Source organism: Ochotona curzoniae, unplaced genomic scaffold, assembly GCF_017591425.1.
Source record: "Ochotona curzoniae isolate NIBS_2020 unplaced genomic scaffold, NIBS_Ocur_1.0 contig_1014, whole genome shotgun sequence".
Lineage (NCBI taxonomy): Eukaryota > Metazoa > Chordata > Mammalia > Lagomorpha > Ochotonidae > Ochotona > Ochotona curzoniae.
Window position 1 is genome coordinate 33,324,387 of NW_024464920.1, and position 26,335 is coordinate 33,350,721.

Here is a 26,335-nt window from a genome sequence, read left to right on the forward strand (position 1 = left end):
AGACCTTTCCTGGCTGCAGTATTTACTATGTATTAGCTTAGAATAAAACTTATATTGCAGCAACTGACAGTGGCCTCAAAATTCAGTAATTTTCTTTTTCTTAGTGGTGTGATCAACAGCAATCTCAAAGTAACAATAGGAATGTTTCTACTGACCTTGGTGTCACAGTAAATACCAAACATTCCAGACAGACACAGAGACGAGGACAGTAAGCACTCTAGATCTTTCATTACAAAAATACTGGTTTGTCACAGAGGAAATAAGTAAAACACGGAGACTATATCTTGCTTCAAATTCTTGGAAGTTGGGAGTATAAGTATTAAAATCAGGGTTAACATTTAGATTTAAAAAAATCCTGCAATTGTTTAAAATATCCTCAGCAAAAAGATAACTTTCCCAGAACACACACATACACACACACTCTCTCTCTCTCTCAAATAAGCAGATTTTTAATACTCTCCTTTGAAGAAAGTAGAATAACTTCTCTATCTGCATCACAGAAAAGACCTGACTACTCCAGGTTTAGCTTTCAATCCATATTTCTAGCAATCCAATTTAGTGAACAACTTGTCTGCTGAATTCTGTGGCTTCAGGAAGATAGGAGATATAAATTACTTTAACTTGTTCAACCATTTTCAAACAGCAGGAACTTCACCTTTGCACAAAGGCAACAGGGGCCAACATGAAAGGTATTTCAGAATCTTACTTATAGAAAGCCTACCAGCTCTACTTGTTAAGAACAAGAAATAGCTGACATTGGAGAAGAGCTCAGAGAATGCACAGACTGAAAAGAAGAAAACTGGGGAAAGGTGTAAGAAGATAAAAATGAAAGTGAAAAAAGGAAATGAGCAAAGAAAACAATAGTCAATGCTGATTTTTTAGGATATAGTACTCAATTTACTAAACCATCTGGATTAACTGCTCTAAGAATCCCATTATGAAATCAACTCCAAACTTTTTTCTCTAAAGAAAAATTCACTATCACCTCCACTTTAAAAAATAAGGAAACACCTTGGAGAAAATATGATTTTTAAGAAGAAGCAGAGTCTCAGACCATTGCTTCAAATTATCAAGATTATCAACAATTTTTCTATTCACAAAAGGCATGCTTATTCAACCTATGCCCTTTTGAAGAGACAACACTGCTAGTTCACTCAAATATTGCATTTAGGAGTACTTAGGGCATTCAGACTGGCATTTAAGATGCCACGTTTCCTACCACCATACCTGTGCTTCTCTCCTGGCTCCTGCTCCTGAGCCCAGCTTCATGCCAGTACAGCCTATGCAAGAAGTGATGGGTTGGGTGGGTGGGTTTTGCTACCCAGGTGAGAACCTTGGACCTGACTCCAAGTTAGGCTTCCAGTTTTGGCCTGGATGTTGAAAACATCTGGGGAGTGAACCAGTGGAAAAGGGCTCCCTCTCTCTTGGCTATATATTTTTAATTATCATAACTATTTGATTTATTTTAACCTCTGAAGCAGTTTATATATAAATCAATATACAAAGTCTCCCCCTCCCCCAATCTTTTTGACAGCTTTTCAATCCAAATCCACCGCTTTCCAGGGATATAAAATTTTTCCTACAAATGATTATGAAGTATTAAAAATTATTTACACAAATAGGTAACAATGTTTGTTATAAATTTGTTCTTAGAAAAAAAAAAACCTTCACTAGTAACACCGTAGGTAAAATACACCTAAGGCTTCTCTACACAATATCATGGTATCTACCACAATGACAAAGTAACTGGACATCTGAAGAACATAACAGGTTGATGGCATTGCTCTCTCAGAAACCATTTTTGTGCTTGTCTGTGCTCATTTTCTATATTGAAAACAACAACAACTATATAATATTTTGGGCCTGAACACTGGTCCATTCCAGGGACTTACAAACTTCCAATGAATTTCTGTGGCAGTCGTTGGCAGGTGAGCTCCTAAGTGTTCTGCCTTGGCCAGGCAGGCCAAGTATTCCTTTGAGAATCTGGTTGCCCATCTGAATTATTCTACATTTGGAGAGGATGCATTAGTCATTATAAAGAAACTACATAGCCCTTTGCTAACATGAATGCAATAGCCTCTACTTTAATAAGATTTTTTTAATTTTAAAATTTGTATTTATTTGAATGAGAGAGACAGACAATCTCTGATTTGAGGGCTCACTGCTTAAGTACTTGCCACAGCCGTGACTGCAGGAGGTGAAGCAAGGAGCTAAGCTCAGACCATCTCCCCCTTGGCCGAGGAGCTAGCTCAGGCCATCTCTCCCTTGGTCGGCAGGGTCTGAACCATCAGCCACTGCCTCCCAGGGTCTGCCTCAGCAGGAAAAGAGTATATACTTGAGTTGTTTTCTAACACTATTAAGTAATTTATGCTGATTCAATCTCAGTTTACCTAATCCTTTGGATCAAATGTTACAGCAGTATCAAATTGCAATAATGAACAAAATATGTCTGTGTTTATTAAAGTTTTTATGAACACAAATACCCTAGTTGTTATTGGCCTGCTGTGTAACTAAGTGAATGCTATTCTCCAGCAAAAAACCTGTACACTAAATCCCTTACTTCTAAGTTTATATACAACGTAAAGAATATGGCAAGAGTGGAATCAATAAACATACAGATGAAAAATGGGTATGGAACGATATAGATCTAATAAAACTAAAACGAAGCAGGTTTTTAAAAGGTTCCTTCCAAGTATACTCTTATTCCTTTTACTTTTAGCACCCATTAGGCTTCTAATAAATAAGTATTATATATCATTTTATAAAGTAAAACTAACACGAGGAAAATACTAAAACATTATAGAAAAATAATAAAATAATACAAAACCATGTATTCTTTCTTGGCAGTGGTAGCATTAAACTACACTAAAAAATAATCTACTAAAGCTAACAACCACCTTATTTCCTTAATAATGGACAAAACAGACAAGGACATTCTTTATCCAGTTGTTGACATATACTTCTGTCCAGCAAGGGAGGCACTAAAAGTTGACAAAAGATGATTATGTGAGGCATAAAGTTCATTCTGTATTTCTGGTACTTATCTCAAAGGACACCATTACTATGTTTCAAGGAACAGTTATAGGCTCAATTGTACAATGAAATGATCTTGGCTCTGGGAGGTTCGTGTTTGAATATCCTTGCATCTAGTAATTTTGCACAGCCCCATTCTTTTAATCACCCAGGAATCCAGTTCATATTAACAAGAAAAATGTGCTAACCTCCCTCAGGATCAGGGCATTTTAGAAAATCAAGCTAGAGGAATGCTTGGCTCAGAGAAATAATTTTTGCTAGTAGTGACACCTGCAAGGTGTTGGGAGATACTCTTAATTATACTATGCAGGAAATGGCGGAAAAGCAGCCACTTGGACCCATGAGATTGAAATGGATTACCTTATTATGTGGGATTAACACATCCACTGCATTTGTATGTTTGGAACCACAGGAAATGCTCTGACATCACAAGCTAATACACTATCAAACTACTCGGTTTATGTAAATGTATGTTGCATACCCCCAACTCACATTTAACTTCTGCTGGACTGGAAAATAATTATCCTGTTTGCAACTGATCTGTTATTTTTCAAAAATGGGTATAGTTTCACTTATAAACTAATAACAATATTTTTAATGTTATTGAAACGCACTACCCTTGTTATTCTGTTTCAATAATCAGTCAGTAGTGTGTGGATTTTTCTAATCTCCAATTTGATATATTCAAATGTAGAACATAAACTACACAGTTGAGTGACCTCTTTTTACAACTTTAAGGAAAATACCGAAAGCAGAAACAATGAAATGTTGTGCTTTACCTTAATTTTAGTCGAAATAAAACAGAAATTAAGTGACATAAAAGTAACACTCCCTCAAAAAAGAACTTACCACATATTTACAGGTAATAGTGCAACTTAAATAATTACATAGTTATAATAGTCTCAACATTAAACTTCATCTGTTACTCATTTCTAGTGTTTTCTGCTGTTTTGTGATTATTTGGAAGAAGCTGAAATTCATAAATTCTCTTAACATCAAAGATCTCCTAATATACTAAAATAATACCAAGACCATTATGATTTCTTATGAATAATCATTTTTTACACATCTTTCTGTCTTCACATAAATGATTATGAAAATTTAACTCAGAAGTAAAATATTATACCATAATTCATTAAATAAAAAATACAGTGAACTAGGTCAAAGTCAGTTTTTAGAAACAATTAAGTTAATGTATCAAGAGCACTTTTCTTTTTCACTAGAACAGGAAAGTGAAACAAAATTAGTATTTTACTCTAAGACAGCAAGTTTACTGGACTTCGAGATCTTGACTACCGTCAAAAATACACTTGTCATTTTATAATATACATATATTTTATACTTGGGGGTTAGTATAGATTTTTTTTTCTTCTTGAAAAGATATTACAAAATGAAGCAGTGAAATGAAAAAAATCTCATAGGCATATTTCAGGAAATCTGAAATCATCTTGCCTGGTTTATAATTCAAAGACAGTGATAAATGTTGGGGGGAAATCAGTAGAAATATAAAATGTGAAAAGTCTTTAAAATTCAGAGAGCAGATATAAAAGCAGACAAGTGAAAGCTAGAAGAGACAGTTAAGGAAATGAGGTATGATGGAGTCATAGTGCTACAACACATCTCAATTTAGTAAATTAACAACCCCTATTTCAAGGTTGCAAAATCAGCAAATCATAAACCATTTGCTGCTGTGTTCACATGACCTTTCGGGCCAGATGTGTAAGAGTCACCAGCAATACATTTAAAATAAGCCTGAAGCTAACTGCATGATTATGTGAACTTATCTGTGCACAATAAGGCAAATTATAGCAAAAATGTAAGCAAACAACTTTGTATTAATAAATACAATTTCAAGCATTTAATTAACAATATCAATATTTTTAAAATTTAAATAATAAATGCAACTATTTTATACAGAACTGTACTATTTATTATACACACAAGTTATCCGTTCCCTTTGTTTACAAAGGCTGGTTATAGATAATATGGAATGTTACAGTACCTTCTTGCATAAAATTTAGTACAATTTTATACTTGAAAAAGGGTGCAAAAACTCCAGCCTAATAAATCTGACTGAACTGAAATATGTTCTCTTTCTTTTTAAAAAGTACATCATTAACACATACACCACAAGCTATACATAAGCTCACTTCTGAATCACCAGTTGAACAAATGGTAGCAGGTACACTGTGTTAACCATCTCTCTCATCAGTACAGCTTGAAGGCTTGTACTGCTACTCATTCCGAGCCTTTGGAAGCTTTTAAGAATTACTAAACCCAGGTAAGTACAATTTAAAGAAAGCAAACAACAGCTGCCAATAATCATTTTTAGTAAGAAACATCCTCTCACAGAAGACTCAGGAGCAAACATTCTTAGGTGTATTTCTTCCTTCACTATCCTGTAGCTGGTCAAGATTCTCCGTTTTGAACTTTGGATGCTGGTGGCTGCATGAAGTCCTTAAAGGGAACTAGTGCCTCTTTAAGTGCGGAGCAGACTTCAGAGGATGAGCAGGTAATGCACTCCACTAAAGTTGGGTACAAGGCAATTACCTGTGCCCAGGTATTTCCATCAACTGTAATGCAAAAAGTACAAACCTCAAAAAGGGGTGAATTTAACTGGCAGAGATCACCCAATTGACGTAAACTCAATCCTTTAAATGCAATTTCAAAGAAAAAAACCTTAAATCTAAACATTTCACAAGTTTGCATGGTTTTTCTTTTTTTGTTTTGTTTTGTTTTGACCACTGGAACTATTAAAATAATCCTGCCATTATATAAGTTATGGGAAAAAATATACGATCAATGAGCAGTGGATCGATACTGATGAATTAGGTAAGTATATTATAAATGATACTGCGATCTGTGAAGGTTTGCAAGGTTATACAAATTCTGAGTAATACAAACCTTCATTGTTCTTTGTATAACTTCAGAGAACATGCTGTATAAGAACAATTAGAAAACAATTCAGGGGCCTGGTGGCGTGGCCTAGCAGCTAAAGTCCTCACCTTGAACGCCCCGGGATCCCGTATGGGCACCGGTTCTAATCCCAACAGCCCCACTTCCCATCCAGCTCCCTGCTTGTGGCCTGGGAAAGCAGTTGAGGACGGCCCAAAGCTTTGGGACCCTGCACCCACGTGGGAGACCCGGAAGAGGTTCCTGGTTCCCGGCTTCGGATCGACGCAGCACCGGCCGCTGCGGCTCACTTCAGGAGTGAATCATCGGAACGGAAGATCTTCCTCTCTGTCTCTCCTCCTCTCTGTATATCTAACTTTGTAATAAAAAATAAATTTAAAAAAATCTTAAAAAATAAAAAAATCTTAAAATAAAAAATAAATCTTAAACAATTCAGATTTTTACTCACTTGTTTACTAAAAAAAGGTTTAAAAAAAATCTATACAGAATTGCCTAGCCATATTCTTGACACTGATTTTAACTTAAGATCACCACATGTAGGTACATCCATTCTTCCCTGTTGCTGCTTGCTAACCATTAATGTGTATCATTACACGTGAATGCCAGTGTCACCATGCCTGCCTTCTTTAGCACAACCATGAACATGTACAGTTGAATGTTCGCTGAATGGACAAAGGTGTTATCTATCAAACAGCAGCAATCTCATTATACTCAGACCACACTGCATTTGTTTTCCTGTGCATAAAAGTAATAAAAATGCATTAAAATCTGCTGGAATTTCTTCTTAGACTTTGTAGAACATGTCTCAAATCTGGGAGGCAGTCTAATTCAGAATAAAGACTGCTGTGCTGTGTATCAGAGATTTTAATTTATTTTTTTACTCTTAATTTACCAGACATCAATTTCTTAACATTCTTTCTGAAATAAAGCAGTGATGGCTGTCCATGGTCATTTAATTTCTCTGCATTTCAACTTCTGCTTTAAATGAACACAAATATTTCTCAAGTGAATGTTCCTTTATGTACTTATTAGAGATTTTATGGTGGGGTTGGCATAGTGGAATGCAGGGTAAAGCCACCAACTGCAATACCAGCATCCCATAGGAGCACCAGTTTCTGCTCTGGCTGCTTCATTTCTGATCCAAATCCCTGCAAAATGTGCCAGGAAATGGCAGAAGATGGCCAAAGTGCTTGGGCCCCTGACAGTCAGGTGGGGAAACCAGGACGAAGCTCCTGACTCCTGACTTCAGTCTGGCCCAGCTGGGTTGTTACAGGCATCTGGGGAGTGAACCAGAGGATGAAAATCTCTCCCTCTCTCACTGTATAATTCTAAGTTCCAAATGAATAAGTCTTTTTTTAAAGTTCATGATCAAGTAAGTTTGACAGATGCTATATTTTAGCCTTTAGAGATCAGTATTTCTCTTGAACATATTAAAGACAGTAATAGAACAGAGTTAACTATCCAACTCAGGACTTCTAAAATTAATTTAATTATGGAATTGTGTTTCACACATTATCAACTGAAATTACTAACATTCATTCTTTAACATACATCTAATAAAATGCTAAACTGTTCCTTTATCCTCTCAGGCTTTCTCAGGTGAAGGCAGGGAGAAGAAAAGCAGAGTGGGACTGATGGTACTCATGAAAAGGGAAAGGTCAGTTGAAGCTGTCCTGCATGTACTTATTTTACAGACTGGGAATCCACATCAGGTTTCACTTGTAAAAAGAATTTGCTGCCTAACATAAACCAGAACAAAAATCTAGCCAGTGCAGTGGCAGAACAGATATTCCAATGACAGAGCGCAGGCATCCCATACGGGCACCAGTTCACATCCAGCTGCTCCTCTTCCCAATCAACTCCTGATAATGGCCTGGGAAAGTAGCAGAGGATGGCTCCAGTCCTTGGGCTGCTGACCCACAGAGTGATCTGGAGGAAGCTCCTGGGGGCCCAGCTACTTTCTAGTGGTAGTGATCTACCATCTAGAGGGTAGCTATTCTCAGCGCTTTATCTCATCCTGGACCAGCAACAATAAACATTTAAGGCCAGTGACTACTCCATCAAGCCACATTGTAATTGGACAAAATTTGATGGCAAGAAAACCATGGTTCAGAAAGTCTCCTAAGAAGCTTAAAATGTAAAGAGAGGTAAGCATGCATGACTATAATGCAACAGTGCTTTAAAACTAAAGTGCACATAGAAGTGCTATGACTTCAATGAAATCCTTTACCTGTAAGAAATGTAAAACAGACCTTAAAAACAGTCAAACTGGCTAGATAAAGGCAGAGAAATGGGACAAGAAAAAGTATTTAATACTTAGGAAGAATGAGAATATTAGTTTAGGAGGAGAGAAGGGTAAAAGAAGTCTAGTGGGAAATGGAACAAATAAATAGTAGACTGTACTACTCTGTAATTTGGTGGGCAGTGCTACACGAGGAAGAATTTTTGTAATGAACAAATGGATTAACAAAGCTGCTTTGGAAAAATCGTTTTTGGCAATAAAGAATGAATTGGGCAAGAATAAGTTACAAAAAGGGAAAGCAATTGAGAATGAAGTATAAAAAGACGGTGATTTATAGTGTACCATGTAAATCACAACAAACTGATGAAAGCCTTCCTTGTCCCCATCTCTAAAAAAGTTAGTGATCATTCACATTAAAAACATATGAAATCTGAATTATCCATGCAAACAAAAGGACAGCTAAACTGTTTAACATACACAGCATAAAACATTATAAATTAATTTTACTTGTGGACATTCTGATGGGTTTAATGGTTTCTGGTCATAAGAACTGGTAAAAAGAATGTCTGATGACTGGTACTTCTTCCTAAACTTCAGTTAACTTATTAACAGAAAAGTGTACCACAGATACAATCTAGGTATTATAAATTTAAGTGAATAAATTTTTAAGCACTTACCATTCTCAGGGTGAGTTTTCTTAAGTGAATCAATTAGAGTACTGACTGCTTTTAAAACAAATATGATTTCTGTTACTTGTTGCCTATAAAAAGAGGTGGGGGATTATTTCCATCAATAACTTAAAATATTCCAAATGTGTTATCTTATGAGATATGAATAAACAGCTGTTCTTTGGAAAAACACTAATGACAACACAATGCAAAATCAATGTTAGCTTTTAGCTTTTTTTTTTAAAAGATTTACTTATTTATATTACAATGGTAGGCCAGATTTACAGAGAGAAGGAGGGACAGAAAGAAAGATCTTCCATCTACTGGTTCTTTTCTCAAATGGCCGCAATGCCAGAGGTGAGCCGATCAGGAGCCAAGAGATTCTTCTGGGTCTCCCAAATGGGTGCAGGGTTCCAAGGTTTTCGGCCATCCTCCACTGCTTTCCCAGGCAATAGGCAGTGAGATGGATGGGAAGTGGAGCAGCTGGGACATGGACTGGTGCCTATATGTGATCCTGGTGCATGCAAGGTGAGGATTCAGCCGCAGAGATATCATGCCGGGCACCTAATTTTTAAATTTTAAGTTTATTTATCATCATTTACTTATAAAGTAGACAAACACAGGAAGAGAGAGGTGTTCCATCCCCTGGTTTTCTCCCCAAACACAAAAGTCACAGCTGAACTAGGCAGAAGGCAGGATTGTCAACTTCTGGGTCACTCACATGTTGATAGGGTCCCAAGCACTTGGGTCTTTATCAGCTGCCTCACATAAAGCATTAGAAGGAAAAAACGTGCCTGGAGTGATGGCCTAGCGGCTAAAGTCCTTGCCTTTCTAATAAAAAAAAAAATCTTTAAAAAAATTTATTGATTTATTTTAAAGTCAAAGTTTGAGTCAGGGCCAGGTGCAATAACTTAGTGGCTAAAGTGCCTTGCATCTGCCGGGATCCCAAATGGGCACCATTCTGTGTACTGACTGCTCCACTTCTCATCCTGCTCCCTGCTTGTGGCCTGGGAAAGCAGTAGAGGACGGCCCAAAGCCTGGGAATCTGCATCCGCACGGGAGACCCAGAAGCAGCTCCTGGGTTCAGATCAGCTCAATTACGGCCATTGCAGCCACTTGTGAACCATAGATGGAAGATCTTTGTCTCTCCTTCTCTCTGTAAATCTTTCCAATAAAAATCAATAAATCTGACATTCCAAAATAAATAAATAAATAAGAAAGAAAGAAAGAAAGAAAGAAAGAAAGAAAGAAAGAAAGAAAGAAAGAAAGAAAGAAAGAAAGAAAAAAAAGAGAGAAAAAGGAAAAGAGCTTCCATCTAGTGGTTTTATCCTAAGATGGTTACAATGGCCAGGGCTAGTTGATGCTGAAGCCAGGAGCTTATTAAGGTCTCCCATGTGGATAATGGGGGACAAATTATTTGGGCCATCTTTGGCTGCTTCTCCCAGGTCATTAGCAGAGGTGGATCAGAAACAGAGTTAACAGGGACAAGAACTAGCACCCATATCAGCTGCTGGCATCACATGTGGTGGTCTTACCTGCTGTGCAATAAGGCTTTCAGAGGTTTCTCTATTCTAAATGACATCAGTGCGCAACTATTTAATAACAAAAAGACAATGTTTTACTGATTGATACGAAGAACACACACCTGGGAAGAGGGCATTTGCCACTTAATCTTTCATCCTCTATATAACGATGTAGCACGTCCTGAGACCTTTTTAAAAGCACTGAGAGAGCCATCCGGGAGATGTAGCCCTCTTGTGGTGTTGTGACTTTATTACTGAAGGAAAACTGGAGCAATGTTTCAAAACACATCTTGGAAAATTCTTCTCTTAAACGAATGTCAATCTCTGCTTCTGTAAGACAAAAGTGTTGATGGTCAATACAGGTTAAATTAGTGTGCTTTAACAACTCCAGTCAACTAAGGGGAAAATTCATCAGTCTGACCAAAGATATCTAGGAATAACTTACGAATTAATTTCCTCCCTCATAGGTTCAAAAACAAGGCAAAACCTGTCGATCTCCATCAACAGTTTTCTGTCTTGGCTTATCTGTACCCTTCCACAATACTATAAAATCCTTAACAATTGTCTGCATAGTAAATTTGTACATTCTTTTCCTTTACTACTCTCTCCTGGCAACATATTTTCCAAAACAATATCACTGTATCTGGACTAGTGACCATTTAGATGAACTGTCTGCTTTATCCTGGAATTATCTTTGGCACTACCCTGGGAACTGATTCCATTCTGACTCATCTCCCAGACCTCAAGATTTCCTTTTTCTTGATTTACTCTTTGTTTTCAAGGAGTATGTTTTGAAGCAGTTTCCTAAGATAAAAGGACGATAAAGCTTTTGAGCTGTTAAACTTCTGAAAATGTCACTATTTTGCTGCAGTACAGTGTGATTCCCAACAGCACGCGCATCACCTGGGAACTTCTATAGCAGTGTGAACTTTGCGGCAGGCATTGTGGTGCAGTGGGCTTAGCACACCAGCATCCTGCATGGCAGTTTTAGGTCCTGGCTACTCCACTGCTTATGCACCTATCTGTGAAAGCACACTTGGAAGATGGATGGCCTGGATGCTTAGGCCTCGCCACATACCCAGGGGGCTAGGGCTCCTAATCCTACCTGCTGATGGCATTGTTGAGCAAAGTATGGATGGTAGCTTGCTTTCTGTTACTCTTCCTTTAGAGTGGATGAAAATATACAAGAAACATTTTTAAAAGGTGAATTCTCATGGCATGCTTGAGTCGTACTGAATCGGAGGCCTTTGGGAGAATGACTCAGTGACTGACTGCGTTTCAACTGATGATAAATGACACATGCACAAAGTTGAGAATAACTGCTCTAAACTCAACACTCAATGCAGTGCCTGGATAGGAAACTCCATGTGAAAAAAAGGCCTTCTCATTTCTAATTCTGAAACCACTGCTGCAATGTTTCTTAGCATCCTGTGGTGTCAGTGAAAATCCTAGCTTCATCTGATAACAAAGTTTGGCTTTTGTTTCTTTCTGAATGTTTCATTATCACGTGTTACTGTGAGTTTCTTTTTTCTTTTACTGTTTTGTGAAAACTAATGGATCATTTTTAATTTGAAGTTTTACTCTTCGGTTTACTTGATAATTTTTTTCCCATATTTTATTGTAAAGATTCATTTATTTATTTACAAGGCAGAATTATTGCAGGGCATGGGGATCAAGGGAGACAGTGAAGGAAGGACAGATCTTTCAGCCACTGGTTCTCCCCACCAGTGCTCTAGCAGCCAGGAGCTCCAGCACAGTCTAAGTTATGGTGGCAGGGGCCCAGTACTTAAACCATCTTCTGGTGCCTGCTCAGGAACATGAGCAGGAAACCATAAAGAGAGCAGTTGGGACTTGAACTAACACTCTGATATGGGATGGCAGCATGACAAGCCACCACTTAACGCACTGCACCACAATGACTTTAGAGTTTTTGATCTTAGATTTTTTTTTCTTTGTTCTCTTTTGTGAAAGACTTACTGTCAGATGCTAGTATTCATTTTTACTCTTTTTACTATCTACTTTTTAAAAAAACAACCTTTAACCTATTTCCTTAATATTTTCTTCCATCCTGTCATTTCTCAGGTATCACATTTTTAGTTTTAGCTTTTGAATGCTGGTTTTTATTTTTCTTTAATATATTTTTTCCTTCTTTCAGTGTATAAAATCTGTGTCTTTGACTATCCTAACTATAACAGCAATTATGTTTTCTTAGCCTCAGCATTTTAGATGTTACCCCCAAGTTTCCTTTCTCTTTCATTTTTTTTGGTTTTATATTTTGTGCTGTGAGCTTTGGTGACCAGATCATACTTGAAAGCAGAACACTGATCCTTGGAACCTCTGTTTACAGGTTGGCCGTGCTTATTAAGAAGCAATGACATAATAAGCACATTTCAAAGAAAGCTTCAGGTTAAAGATGAGATGACACTTGGGTCCATGGCAAAGTCACTGAAAAAATGTCATCACCATTCTTGCCTTTATACAGTCACATTAACATATAAATCAAGAGATGTCAGAAAAATACTAGAAAAGAGATACGTGGTAACCTGCTTTTATATAGTCTAGGATATTTACAATACTTGCAAATATTTTACTCAATGGGTATTTTATTAGAAATGATCTAAAATTTTTAACATATTCTTAAAAAGTTGACTACACAAAAATAAGATGATTTTTTTTCTCTGAGCTTCTTGTGTTTTTTAAAATTATATTTTACCATGCACTTAAAAACTGTCAGAGCTCCAGGAGGAGAAAAATGAGCTTATGCAAGTAAGCAGTTTGAGAGACATCTAGTGGTCAACTGTGTACATAAATTCTATTTTAATTGCTCAGCACAAAATAGTCTCCATTCCAGTGAATTCTGAGGATTAAAAACATGGATGGTTTTCCCAGTATGATAGCCTAACGTCTAAATTCTTTTCTTACATGCACCAGGATCCCATATGGGTGCCAGCTTGTATCCTGGCTCCTCCACTTCCCATACAGCTCCCTGCTGATGGCCTGGGAGAGGTATAGAGGATGGTCTAAAGCCTTGGCACCCTGAGCCTGTGCGGGAGACCTAGAAGAAGTTCCTGGCTTTGGATTGGCTTAGCTATAGCTGTTTTGACCACTTGGTGGGAAACCATCTGGGGAGTGAACCAGTGAATGTAGTATTGTTTTCTCTGTATCTCCTTCTCTCTGTATATGCCTTTCCCATAAAAAAATTATACATCTTAAAAAAAAAGCAATGTAATTTACAACCATATTTTCAATTAAATAGATGTATGAATATTATGTTATACAGCCATATTTGCAAAGTTTAATACCTAAATTAGAAACACTTATGGAATCCACTGAAGTCTCTTAAGGCTCATGTAAGTTATGATTTTTGTCAAGTCATGGATAATTGAAAAGCAATATCATATAGAAAGAAATCAGTGTTTATTCTGCTACCTAATAATTGGGCTAACTACTCAGTGTATCAATTTCATAATAATTAAAATGAAAATATGAATAACTTCTTAGAGCTATACATACATAGAGTCTTATAAGAAAAAATAATAAAGTGCCTTAACATTTGTTTAAGTAATATCTAGTGAATGCCTACTATGTAGAAAATACTGTTTTAGAATATGATTTCACTTCTCACAACATTTCCGTGAAGATAAATACGACCATTCAATAAAAGGGAAAATGGTTTAGAATAAAGAAATCACCCAGCATCTTCAAGCTCCAGCCACCCTCACGGGCGACCTGGAAGAAAGTGCTGGCTGCTTGCCTCAGCCTAGCCAGCCCCGGCTGCTGTGGTCATGTAGCGGTGGAATCGGAGGACAGACCACGGGTCTCTTGCTCCCTTTCTCTGACCCTCCTCTCTTCCTCTTTCTCAATTATTCTTTCAAATGGACAAATCTTTGAAAATAAGTAAAAATTGCTTCACAATTCTTCCATTCACAATTACTATAAGCCCAGAATTTAACATTTCTATGTCAATTTCTTCAGAAGTACATCAATACTTTCTAAACCTCTGCCCCAAATCATTAAAACATACCTGTAAATGAAGAGGACTGAGAATGTATTGAGCCCTTGTTAAGCATAGTCATTATCTGACCAACAAATTCCTTAGGAATAAAATTGGCGTAAGGTAGGATTTCAGTGCTAATGAGCTGAACTACCTAAAATAAAAGACACACATTCAAATACATTTTTCGTGAAAGACTGAGTGACTCCAAATTCATAGCATAAAATTTAAATTGTGCTTTTAAAAAAAGTCAAAGCATTCTCCTTGACAGAAACATGTGAGCATTTTAATGTTCATGCACTATTAGTCTGTTTTCCTCACATATTTTAGCAAAAAATAATCACTATTATAACTGCTTACTGTGCCACCACATTCATAAATGTTAATATTCATTGCAACTGAAAATAGCGCTACAGAAAAGCACAGTCAGCATATGAAACTTAGCCATGTTACAATAAGGAACTCAAAGCAGGATTGAGAGCAAGATTTAAATCACTCTTGTATAACCAGAAACTAAGATGAGAAACCAAACTATATTCATTTTTGTCAAATAGCCTATTTCTGATTCATAGTGTGTAATGTTGTTTCTAAGGAAGAGTTCACAAGACCTTTGACACAGTAGCTGCATAAAATCGGCAACAATTTGCATGTGTAACACAATGTCTCTGCTTTCCAAATGCACTCAGCAGTTAATCTGATATTGGTCATTATCCCAATTAAAAAATCAAAACCACCATCACCAACAAACAGCCATAATCAAAATATCTGGTTATATTCAATCCTATTGATAATATTGAAAATTTTATTTAAAAATCACCAGTTGCCATAAGAATTCCACAGTCTCTGTACACAGCTGGTTGAAAACTGAAAAAACTCCAAACAATTTATGGATTAATTTGAACTATAACACCTGGTTTGCTAAATAGCAAAACCTAAAATACAGCTGCACTAGCTGATTTATTTCTGTATAAACAACTTTTATAAACTTATTTAGTGAATAAAACTAAGTATCTAGACTATAAGCATGTAGCAGAATCTTAAGAAAGTCATCTTTACAATGTCACTATTATAGAACTCATGCTTACTATATTACTTACACTCTTAGCAATTTCACATTTTCAACAAATTTTATTGCTTGATTTTCACAAATAGTCACAGAAAAACGTTTTAAATGGTTTCCTCACCTCAACATCAATACTTTCATTTCTTTGAAATTCTTGAATAGAAAGATTATCTGGAGGTATGCTAAAAAATGAATAAAGGTAAACACTTGAGTTTTAGGATAAAATATTCCTTAGAAACACAAACAGAGACAGATAAACAACACTGACATGACAAACATATTTCCATCCAGGCTAGAGATTAGCATTTATTTAAATGAACACTACTTTTTCACTAAATTTCTTACTATAAGTGAAAATGCTAAACTGCAAACATGAAATTCAACCACAAAAATGCTTGAACTGTACAAAATCTGTAGAACGAAGCTTCTTTCAACACTCTGATTAACAAAGGTGAAGGTATTATTTGATCTTCAGCTATAGGAAAAATCATGATCGTGATATTACCTGAATTCACTTACGGCAGCAGTGACTTAATGTAACCCAAACTAGCTACTTGGAGACAGACCCTTCGTCATTATAATAAATACTATGTATGAAAACATCTTTACAATAGAGAATATCTGTAAAGAATAGACGTCGTTCAAAAACTGTTCCAGAAAGGACAGGGACAATCCACAGCTCTAAGAATTATTATTACCATTTTTATTATTGCCTTTATCGTTATTATAGAGTTCACAGAAGGGAATAATTGAAGCTCACAATGGTTAACATGTCCCCCTGAACACACTGCAAGTAAACGGCAAGGCCATAATTTCTATTTTTTTTTAAAGATTCATTTTATTTCTATTGCAAAATCAGATATAGAGAGAGGAAGAGAGACAGAGATGAAGATCTTCCGTCCGATGATTCACTCCCCAAGTGACCACAATGGCCAGAGCTGCACCCATTGAAGCCAGGAGCCAGGAACTTGCTCTGAGTCTCCCAAGCAAGTGCAAGGTCTCAAGGCTTTGGGCCGTCCTCGACTATTTTCTCAGGTCACTAGTAGGGAGCTGGATGGGAAACAGGGCTGCCAGGATTAGAACTGGCACCCATAAGGAATCCCAGCACATTCAATCATTCAATGTGAGGACTTTCGTCACTAGGCCACTGCACCGGGCCCAAGGCCATTTCAACCGAGATTTATCTGATACGTAAGCCTATATCATGTTATCACTACATTCTAGTTGGCAAAGCAGTATTAGCATATTTAGGTTCAGAGGTTTACAGTATTGTATCTAGGGCTGTATCGGATATCTGTACAACATGCCCACTTCATTTGAGCAATTTTCATTAAATAGATGCTTACTGATTACTACTACTTTGTAAGAGGCATTTTATTTTTGATATTCAAAATTTAATTATGAGCAAAATAGACTGAATTCCTGTTTCATGAAATTTACATTCTAGTGTCCAACTCTTAAGCTAATTTTGTATTGGGACCTAATGCAATGATTTCACATAGATACCCAAATGTGATCCAGACGCAGGAATTTCACAACCACTATCATTAAAGCATCTTCTATTCTTAACTTAGAACCAAGAAATAAGTTTTTAGTGACTGACATTGGAAGAGTTGTGATGATGCTCAAAAGAGCTAAGAATGGATTGGCCACCAACAAAAACAAAAATCACATGAGAAACACATAGTCATATCGTTAAAGCTTTTTTTTATTGTACATTAGAAGCAGTGAACTGAATTGTTAAATAGTTTATGGAAGAGCAACATACAAAGAGTGACATACAAAACTACAAACTGAGAGACTCACTTCTCTTAATCCTTGTGATTTATAAAGGAGATATTCAAGCATGCAAATATCAAAAACACTTCTGAAGTTTTTAAAATGTTTACGACTGATGTGTAGCAGGTAAAGCCATCACCTGCAATATCAAGATCCCCTGTGTGTGCGGGCCTGCGTCCCAGGTGCTCTGCTTCTGATCTTGCTCCCTGCTTAGGGCCTGGGAAAAGCAGAGCTGAGATGTTGGGCCCCCACTGGCCCCACTGGAGACAAACGGGAAGCTCCTGCCTTTGGGCTAACCTGACACTAGCCGACACGGTCACCTGTGGGGCGAGCAAGTGAACAGATCTCTCTTTCTGTGTCTCACCCTGTCTCTGTAACTCTTTCAAATTAAATAAATCTTATTTTAAAATGCTAATGATTAACAAAATTAATCTAAGATTTTTAAGGCATGAGGCCTACAGTGCTAATACAAGACATGCAACATAATTAAATTCTCTAAACTTGAAGAGTACAGTGGTAATTCTAAAAAGTTTTTATGAATTTTCATCTAAAATATTGAAATTGATAAAGCATTATATTTTTGTCAGTTCTCTAGCATATTAAAGAGTATAATTTAGCAGTTTTCATTATATTCATAAAGTTGGGTCATCACTATCATTTCTAATTTGGAATTTTTATGTATTTGTTTTTCTTAGAAAGGCAGATTTACAGAGAGGAGAAGCAGAGAGAAAGATCTTGAATCCACTTGTTCACTCCCCAGTTGACTGCGATGGCCAGAGTTAAACTGATCTAAAGCCAGGAGCTTTTTTTGGGTCTCCCAGGCGGGTTCAGGATCCTCTGGTGCTTTCCCAAGCCACAAGCACACAGCTGGATTGGAAGTGCAGCAGCCAGGACACAGGTGGCATCCATACAGGATGCTGGTGCTTGCCGGTAGAGGATTAGCCTGTTGAGCTACCATGTCATCCCATCATTTAGACCATTTGCATCATCCTCACAGCAACTTCGTGCTTGTTAGCAGTTGCTTGCCATTCCCCCAGTCCTCTCTATCCCTGAGGACTATTAATGTTCTTTGGCTCTGTGGATTTGCACATTCTGTTTTTATCACATAAAGCAGAATATATAACATGTGGCCTTTTCTTTTCCCCCCGACTTCTCCTACTTGTAATGTTATGAAAGTTCATCCATGTTACAGCATGCCTCAGTGCTTTATTCTTTTTCACGGCTGAAGCATTCCACAGAACGGATATGTCACACTCAATGTATCCATCAGGTGATGGGGTAAGTGGTCATTTTCATGTTTTGGCTCCTATAAATAAAGCTACTATGAACAATGGTATACAAGTTTCTGGGTGAACAGGTGCTTTCCATTAAGTAGTACTTACTGATTTTTTTTTCAAGTTCATAGTTTTCTTTTCCCTAAACTTACTACTTACTATAGCCTTCAGTGACATCCACAGTCTATCTCTTCTTTATATTGATTCTGACTCTATTTGTATTTTCTGTTTATTGTACTACCTTGCCAAAGCAGCTTGCAGACCAGAAAATTAGGAAATACCAAAGGCATAGTTATCAATGGCTTTAAGTGTAAATTACGTTAAAGATTTTATAAACGTTTCAACATAAAAGATCCTGATTTCCTAGAAACTTGTCCTTTTGTAATTCCAAAGGCCAGAATTCAAAAACTTTTGTGTTTCACTAAGGTGAAATCATGGTTCCTTAATTATGATGCATTCAAATGGGTCTTCTATGTAAGATTCCTGCTTTCCAAGCAGAAATACTGTGAAGAGCAACACCTTCCACTGCTTATAGAAAATGGAACTAAAATACAGCTTAATCCAGCTGTATTTTGTGTAATAATCCTCGATCTTAACAATCAATTACTTTGATAATGACAAAAAGTAAAAACTAGTTTTAGAGCAACTGTACAAATAAAAGGCTACTTCTTGAAATTTTAAAATGTTAATTTTAAAAAATGAATGAACTGACCTTTTAGTAAAGAGAAAGTCTTCAAAAGTGTTGGCTAGTTCTGGCCACATTGTATCAAATTTTCCAGAAGAAGCATGCTGACGGGCAACAGGTAGCCCAATAGAAAGGACTTTGAGGAGAGAAGACACTGCCAGTTTCCATGTGCTTTCGGAAGGGCAGGAGTACTTCAAACTAAGAGGAACCCTAAGAGTCTGAAAATAAGACGGTTTAAGACAGTTACAAAAACAGGTATGGGCACACAATTTTATTACAAAAAACATTAAGGCAGAGAGAAAAAAATAATGGCAAGCTGCTTCTCAGACATGATCTCCAAATCCTACCTTCTAGAAAGATGTATTATTAATTCCTGCCTCCATCTTCCAAACAGTTACGCTGAACAAATATTTTTACCCTCACTTTTTACGATATTAAAAAAAGGGACATTATCTGAAAAGAGTAAGAAATTTATTTATTGCAGCTTTTTCTCAATTTGATATTACAGAACCAGAAAATTGTGCTGCATTTCTAGCAAGAAGTAATTCTGCTGAGGAGATCTCATCCCAGAGATGAACAGTAATATTTTTTTCTATTAATGGTTAGCAAAATCTCTAAAATTTTTTGGATTTCATATTATAGTCTAACTTTTTTTTTTAAAGATTTATTTTATTTTTATTGGAAAGGCAGATATACAGAGAGGAGAGACAGAGAGGAAGATCTTTTGTCCGATGATTCACTCCCTAAGTGAGCGCAACGGCCGATGCTATGCCGATCCGAAGCCAGGAGCCTCTTCTGGGTCTCCCACGTGGGTGCAGGGTCCCAAAGCTTTGGGCGGTCCTCGACTGCTTTCCCGGGCCACAGGCAGGGAGCTGGAAGGGAAGCGGGGCTGCCGGGACCAGAACCGGCGCCCACATGGGATCCCGGGTGTGCAAGGCGAGGACCTTAACCACTGTGCCATCGCGCCGGGCCCTAGTCTAACATTTTAATGTGCTTTATTTCCCTTTCCAAGAGTTTCAGGGAAACATATTCTTTAAGATGATTGCATCTCTCATCACCGTGAGTGCAGGAGCGGAGAACCTGAGCTACAGATCACACTAACATGGTGAGACCCATCCTTCCGACTCCTCCACCTCAAAAACAGGGACTCTTCTCATACAAAACTAATTTGGTGATCATAAAGGCCTCCTAGACTAATCAATTTATCATAGTGATTTATCCCCATGCATCAATAAATTGTGAAATAATTTGCAGTAGAATACAAATGCTGCTTTTACACAGAAATTCTAGCCTGATTAACACAGAAGAAATAAATCCATATTTCAAGAATATAAAACCTAGCATATTTTATATTCAAATTATCACTGAACAATGAACATTTATACAATGAACATCCCAAATTGTGTGTGTGTACTTTTTTCAGGCTCATTCTTGGTCCTGTAATTTTTCAATATTTCCTGAAAATATACTATGATCTTTCACTTTGCTTGTTTTCAAAAATGCCTCTTTCCCTCTTTAGACATGGAAAACTGTTACTCCTTTAAGAGTCACATCTATTCTTTTCCTTTTTTTTTTTAAGCTGGGGATAGGCAAATACAAAGCCATGAGCCAGGAGCTTCTTTCAGGTCTCCCGATGGGTGTAGGGTCCTAAGGCTTGGGGCCAACTTCTACTGTTTTCCCAGGCTACAAGCAGGGTGCTTGATGGGAAGTGGAACAGCTGGAATCATGCAAGATCCCAGTAGTTGCAAGGCTAAGATTTAGCCACTAGGCTACCACGCTGGGCTCACTTCTATTTGTTCTTGCCAAAACCCCTCAGATAGTTACTTTTTCACTGTTGGCAAAGAACTAACATTTTATTCATCTCTCACTATTTAAGCATGATTAAATGTTCCAACCATAACAGGATCATCACTATCTCATGAGGCAATATTTAAGAAACCTATATGCTTACTCTCAAATATTCCTCATTAAAAGTACCTCACACTTTAGAAAACTGACTTGTTAAATGTAATCTACAAATGCACAAGTAACTATAAATACAAATGACATTTTACATTTATCCCGGTGATAATATATTACCTAAAGTGTAATTTCAGTAACACCATCATCACCAAATGAAAGACAGAAATGAAGAGGTACCTTAATAACGTTCTGTAGTACTTTCTCATTCACCACTGCTTTGTGACAGGCTGTTTTTTGGTATAAATCCACAACTACTTCTAAAGATCTCTCAGCAAATGGTACATAATTCAAGGCTACCCATTCAGCCTAGAAAACAATATAATCAAATACAGTTAAAAATAAATAGGACTAAAGGAAATTGGACTCAAGGAGAAAGCATCTTTGTCCTAAAGTTCAGGCCTTGGTTTTTAGATCATATTATAGTGCATGCAAAGTTTTCGAGGAGATATGTACACCATGAAAAAGTCATTTTCAGCGAGGCAAAAATTAAAACTACTGGAAAAAGCATACATAGCATTCTATCAAAAACTGGGAAAGATGTAATTTTATTTGTTGCCAATAGGTTAAGACAGTTTTAGGAAATTTAACTCACCGGTGCAAATAGTTGGATCTATTGTGATTCCATTGTGTTGCAAGACAAATAGAATAAGAAAAGTTAATACATATTGAAACTACTTTTCTGTTGATATAAAATTTCAATTTTTATGTTGAGTGAACAAAATAAGCATGTGCATGCATTTTGAAATTTACTTTTCCCTAAGCCAAAACGCAGTTAAAATTTCGCCATCTGTGGCTATAAAAATCTTTCATATAAAATCCAACTAAATTTCACACCAGCAGTGGACAACTTCTTCTTTAGCATAAATTTCCTCATCTTACATTATAGATGTTTCTGTTTCTGTGAAGATTAGCTTTAGGGATGTAGAAGTCGCTCTGTAGCGGGATGGGGAAGCTAAGGAAATGAGAGGAAGAAACCTCATTTCATGAAAAGTTTTGTTTAGAGTAACACGAAAGGCCAAACCTCCTGAAGGATCACGTGAAAAACAAAGCTGGGGTTGGGGAGGGCAGGAGGGCAAAAAGAAGAAAAGGAACATAGAAATGGTTTCCCAAATAATATTTCTATTCAGTTGAAACTGTTAACAGATACACCTAAGTTCATTGTGAATAAAAATTTTCTTTTTCTCAAAGTCTATATTAAGTGGAATAATTTATAAGCTATGAAACACCACATACCAAATAATAAAAGAGTAAGTTACCTGATTATATTTTGCATTTGCAATATGTTTTGTTTCCAGTTGTCCATACTGAGGAGGTTTACAGGAAAATTCTACAAAGGCCAGCAACTGGTCAAATATGGCTGGATACATTATCTGCATGTTTTCGGGTCCTATACATATGGCCTATAATAAGCAGAATATGAACACTGAAATGTATAACGCAAACTCTATGAAGCTCTTTACTATACATGCATTTGTTTAACCAAAGAATCTTAAAGACTGTCCTATCTTATGTAAGTATTACACCATCTGTTATAAGTTCTGGAGGATTTTAAACTTGAGCATTCCTAATGTGAGTCTGAAATTCCAAACACTCCAAAATCAGAAACTAAGCACAAACAGGAAGACACAAATGGAAAATTTCACATCTGACCCCCTATGAAGAATCGCAGTCAAAATACCAGCAACACTGCATATAATATAAAACCACCTTCAGACTATGTGTATAAGGTTGCACAGGAAACATAAATGAATATCCTCAAGATACTTCATTTGCTAACACACAAATATTCAGAAATCTGGAAAAAAATCAGAGTCTGAAACACTTCTGGCCATAAGTATTTTCAACAGAGGATACTGGAACTATTTTTGCTAAATGAAGGGTGGACTAAAAGTGTTAATTGGTTAAGAAGATGCTCTCTTTTCTCAATGGGGCATGAGCTGCTCCTTAACACAGTGGAAAGGGGCAAGCACTTAAAGAGAAGTCCCCAACAATTCCAAGAGTTGACAGCCTGATCCTCTGCTCAGTCATACGGTCATCAGATCATTATGAATGCATCGCTGACCAAGGTGACACTGGCTTTAAGTGGTATCGGGTTGAGAAAATGACGTATGCACCGTGCCAGGTCCACTGAGTCTAACAAATCATTAAAGAAATCAAAGTTGGAAGAGGTAAGTCAGTCCTCTATGAAAACTTGCTTCTAAAACAAGTCTACATATTAATTTTTAATAGAACTATGTGTCCTTAATGACTGATGTTCCTGAATATATAAACTTTATTCAAAATCAAAAAGTAAAATGTTTTTACTATAACAAACCAGTAATTACTGTGGAAAAGAAACTGGTTTGCCCTAAGTGAATCCTTTTATTTTCCATAAATTTAAAAGAAAGAAAAAGCCCATGTAGATACCTAAGAAAATAATAACAATTTACTCAGAAATAACATAGAATAGAATAATCACTCCATATATTCTAGTTTCCGATGGTTGTTAATAAAAACAAAACTAATAGTATAGTCGACTGAAAAAGGAAATTCTGGGAACTTAAAATGTATGCTATGGGATCCACTTCTTTTCCATCTAAGAAAAAATTCTTATTGGATTTTTTTTCATACTCAAAAGTCTGAAGAAGGTAAAAGATTTATATGAATTGAACTGTAGAAAAATTGGACTATAAAATTTAAAAACCTACAAAGAAAAAAAACAAAAAAAATGAATGTATATCAGAAAAACCAATCTGACACCTTTGGTGAAAAATTTTTTTAATATAAAAGTCAAGAATCAATAAGCACTCAGGACAATATTTCTTATTGGTCCTAGAGAACTATATTTTAAAAATGTATTGATTTATTTATTTGAGAAGCAGAGAACTATACAAACCAGCAGACAGAGAAGAGGAGCTTCCACCTGCTAGTTCACTCTTCAAAGGCCCACAACAACCAAAGCTGGAACCAGGAGCCAGTGACTGGATCCAAGTCTCCCGCCATGGATGGCAGACACTCAGCTATTTGGGCAATCATTCGCTTCCTCCTGGGGTGTACATTAACAGGAAGCTAGAACTGTGGTTCGAGCCAGAATTTGAACTCATGCATTCCAATATGAGGGGCCAGTGCTTGACATCCCGAGCAGTGTCTAAAAACTGTGTCTAACGTCTGACACAATTGGAGATTTTATTTAACTCATTTGACAAAAAAGGATTCAGTAGCCGTCATGTACCAAGGCTATTTCCAAGGAATTTAAAACGATCAAACTAACATTGACTAACATTCACTAAATGTTTACCTTGTGTCAAATACTAAGTACTTTACAAATACCACATTTAATAGCTAAAAGTTGCACTTTTATTATTTTAATTTTATACATGTGTAAGCTAAAGGACAAGCAGATTAAGAAACTTGTCTATATTATGTAGAAGACAGGGTCTCATTACACAAAAGCAAAGAGGCAGCATTCACACACAGTGTCATGGAACCTCCTGAAACACAACTCCACATCCTGCACGATGGAGGAGACACGTTATTTTTAGTCATCTCAGTTCGCTAAGTTTAAACAGCAATGAGACACAAGCTATCTCCTCTCCTCAGAACTTACATAAAGCACATACAGAAAAAAAGAATTAAAATTGCCGTTTTTCCATGTGTTTCTGAGTTGCTTTTACTTGGAAAACTCATCAGCACACATAACAAAGGCAACTTGGCTGAGAACTAGTGATTTGAGAAATAAGCAGATTGTGACTCTGAGGCTCTCAAAACGTATGGGTATTGAGGAAGAACAACTGAAGGCTCCCCTTTAGAACAAAAATAGGTGATCAGAAATTAATTTTTCCTTTAGAAAATAGCTTTTGGACAATTAAATGTTTTGCAGGACAGCATGTTAGTTTAAGCATAACATCCCAAAATGAAATGAAATTCTGCTTATGCAAAATTGTTCTGATGACTGCAGAAGGAAATACAAATGTTTTTGTTAACAGTAATTTTCTGGTTAGGTGATAGTAAAGGTCTATTGGAGATCTTACATTAAAATTTATGACGCGTTCAGGTAATCACACAAGTAATTACACAATGGCTAGAATAAAAACTAATACAAAAAGGACATACATTGATACAAACTAACAAAGCCTCCTAAGTTTCAAGCTGAAGGCATGTTATGTTTTCAAAGCTATTAAAAGTTTAGAGTAAATTTCTAATAAATGGGATGAATGATTATAGTGTTCACAGTGAAAGCTCAGTTGTTTAAAAAACTGAACCACATGCTTCTTCTTTTCCCTTAAAAGTTTTTGGAGAAGTTTGTTGTTTTTTTATTATCTTTTACACATATATAAAAAACTTGAACCAAATATCTAAATGACAGTTCTAGATTACGAACATTCCAAAAGTCTATGAGTTTTCTTTTTCTTTTTGGACACACTAACGTTTCCATTCCCCCTAGGACAGTCTGTAAGCAGCTCATCTTGTTTGCTCAGCCAGAAGGAAAAAGTAATTATAAACAGGCCACTTTTATTCCCACTGATAATAAAAATGGCTATATTGATTTCAACTGTGGAAAATTCACAACTTTATGACAAATATTTGTAAATGCCAGATGTCTTAAATGTTACATTTTCCCACAATCTATTTCCTTTCACAATGCAATCAGGGTTAAACACATTAAGGGTTGCAGCTCCTCTAGACTGCTCCCAGAGGCAATTCAGAGGTATCATAGTATAGCAAAAACATTACCATACTTGCTGTGAAAATACCCATCATTCCAGTTGGATACAGTACATCCAGGTAATCATGAAACATGATTTGCATTAGATAAATGGCTACTGACAACTCATGTATGATCTAGCTTCAGTTTATTTTTTTCGAATTTCAGCTAGTTTATCAGAATGGCTAGCTGTTCAATGGCAATTTTTTGCTTGCTATTTTGGTAAGTTGTAAACTCACTTATCAATTTAATTTTGATCTGGTCTTGCTTGCCATCTGTATTTGCTTAATAATTTTTAAGTCTGATTGTTTTAATAACACTTTTTTTGTAAATCAAAAATATATAAGGATAGAAATACATCTCTTTAAAATTTCTATAAGAAGGAGCTGGTGAGGGCTGAATTAGCTAATGCTCCACCTCCAAGTACAGGATCCTATATGGGTGCTAGTTTGTATCTTGGCTGCTCCACTTCTAATTGAGCTCCCTGCTTGTAGCTTCATAAAACAGTAGAGGAT

At 36.5% G+C, this 26,335-nt stretch overlaps 1 protein-coding gene across 4 annotated transcripts in view; it reads right to left on the bottom strand.

The window, feature by feature from the left end:
• Window positions 1–1,035: 1,035 nt before the first annotated feature.
• MON2 (MON2 homolog, regulator of endosome-to-Golgi trafficking) overlaps window positions 1,036–26,335 on the bottom strand; it is an 83,989-nt gene continuing 58,689 nt past the window's right edge. For 2 of the 4 annotated variants that reach the window (XM_040982578.1, XM_040982571.1), the window contains 9 exons: window positions 22,393–22,536; window positions 21,729–21,746; window positions 21,314–21,442; window positions 19,202–19,392; window positions 15,558–15,618; window positions 14,404–14,527; window positions 10,502–10,709; window positions 8,866–8,948; window positions 1,036–5,606 (listed from right to left, as the gene is read on the bottom strand). In XM_040982578.1, the coding sequence (XP_040838512.1) occupies window positions 5,443–5,606; window positions 8,866–8,948; window positions 10,502–10,709; window positions 14,404–14,527; window positions 15,558–15,618; window positions 19,202–19,392; window positions 21,314–21,442; window positions 21,729–21,746; window positions 22,393–22,536 (1,122 nt within the window). In that variant the 3' untranslated portion in view covers window positions 1,036–5,442. The remainder of the gene's footprint in view (window positions 5,607–8,865; window positions 8,949–10,501; window positions 10,710–14,403; window positions 14,528–15,557; window positions 15,619–19,201; window positions 19,393–21,313; window positions 21,443–21,728; window positions 21,747–22,392; window positions 22,537–26,335) is intronic. The other 2 variants (XM_040982596.1, XM_040982587.1) reach the window with 1 other exon arrangement.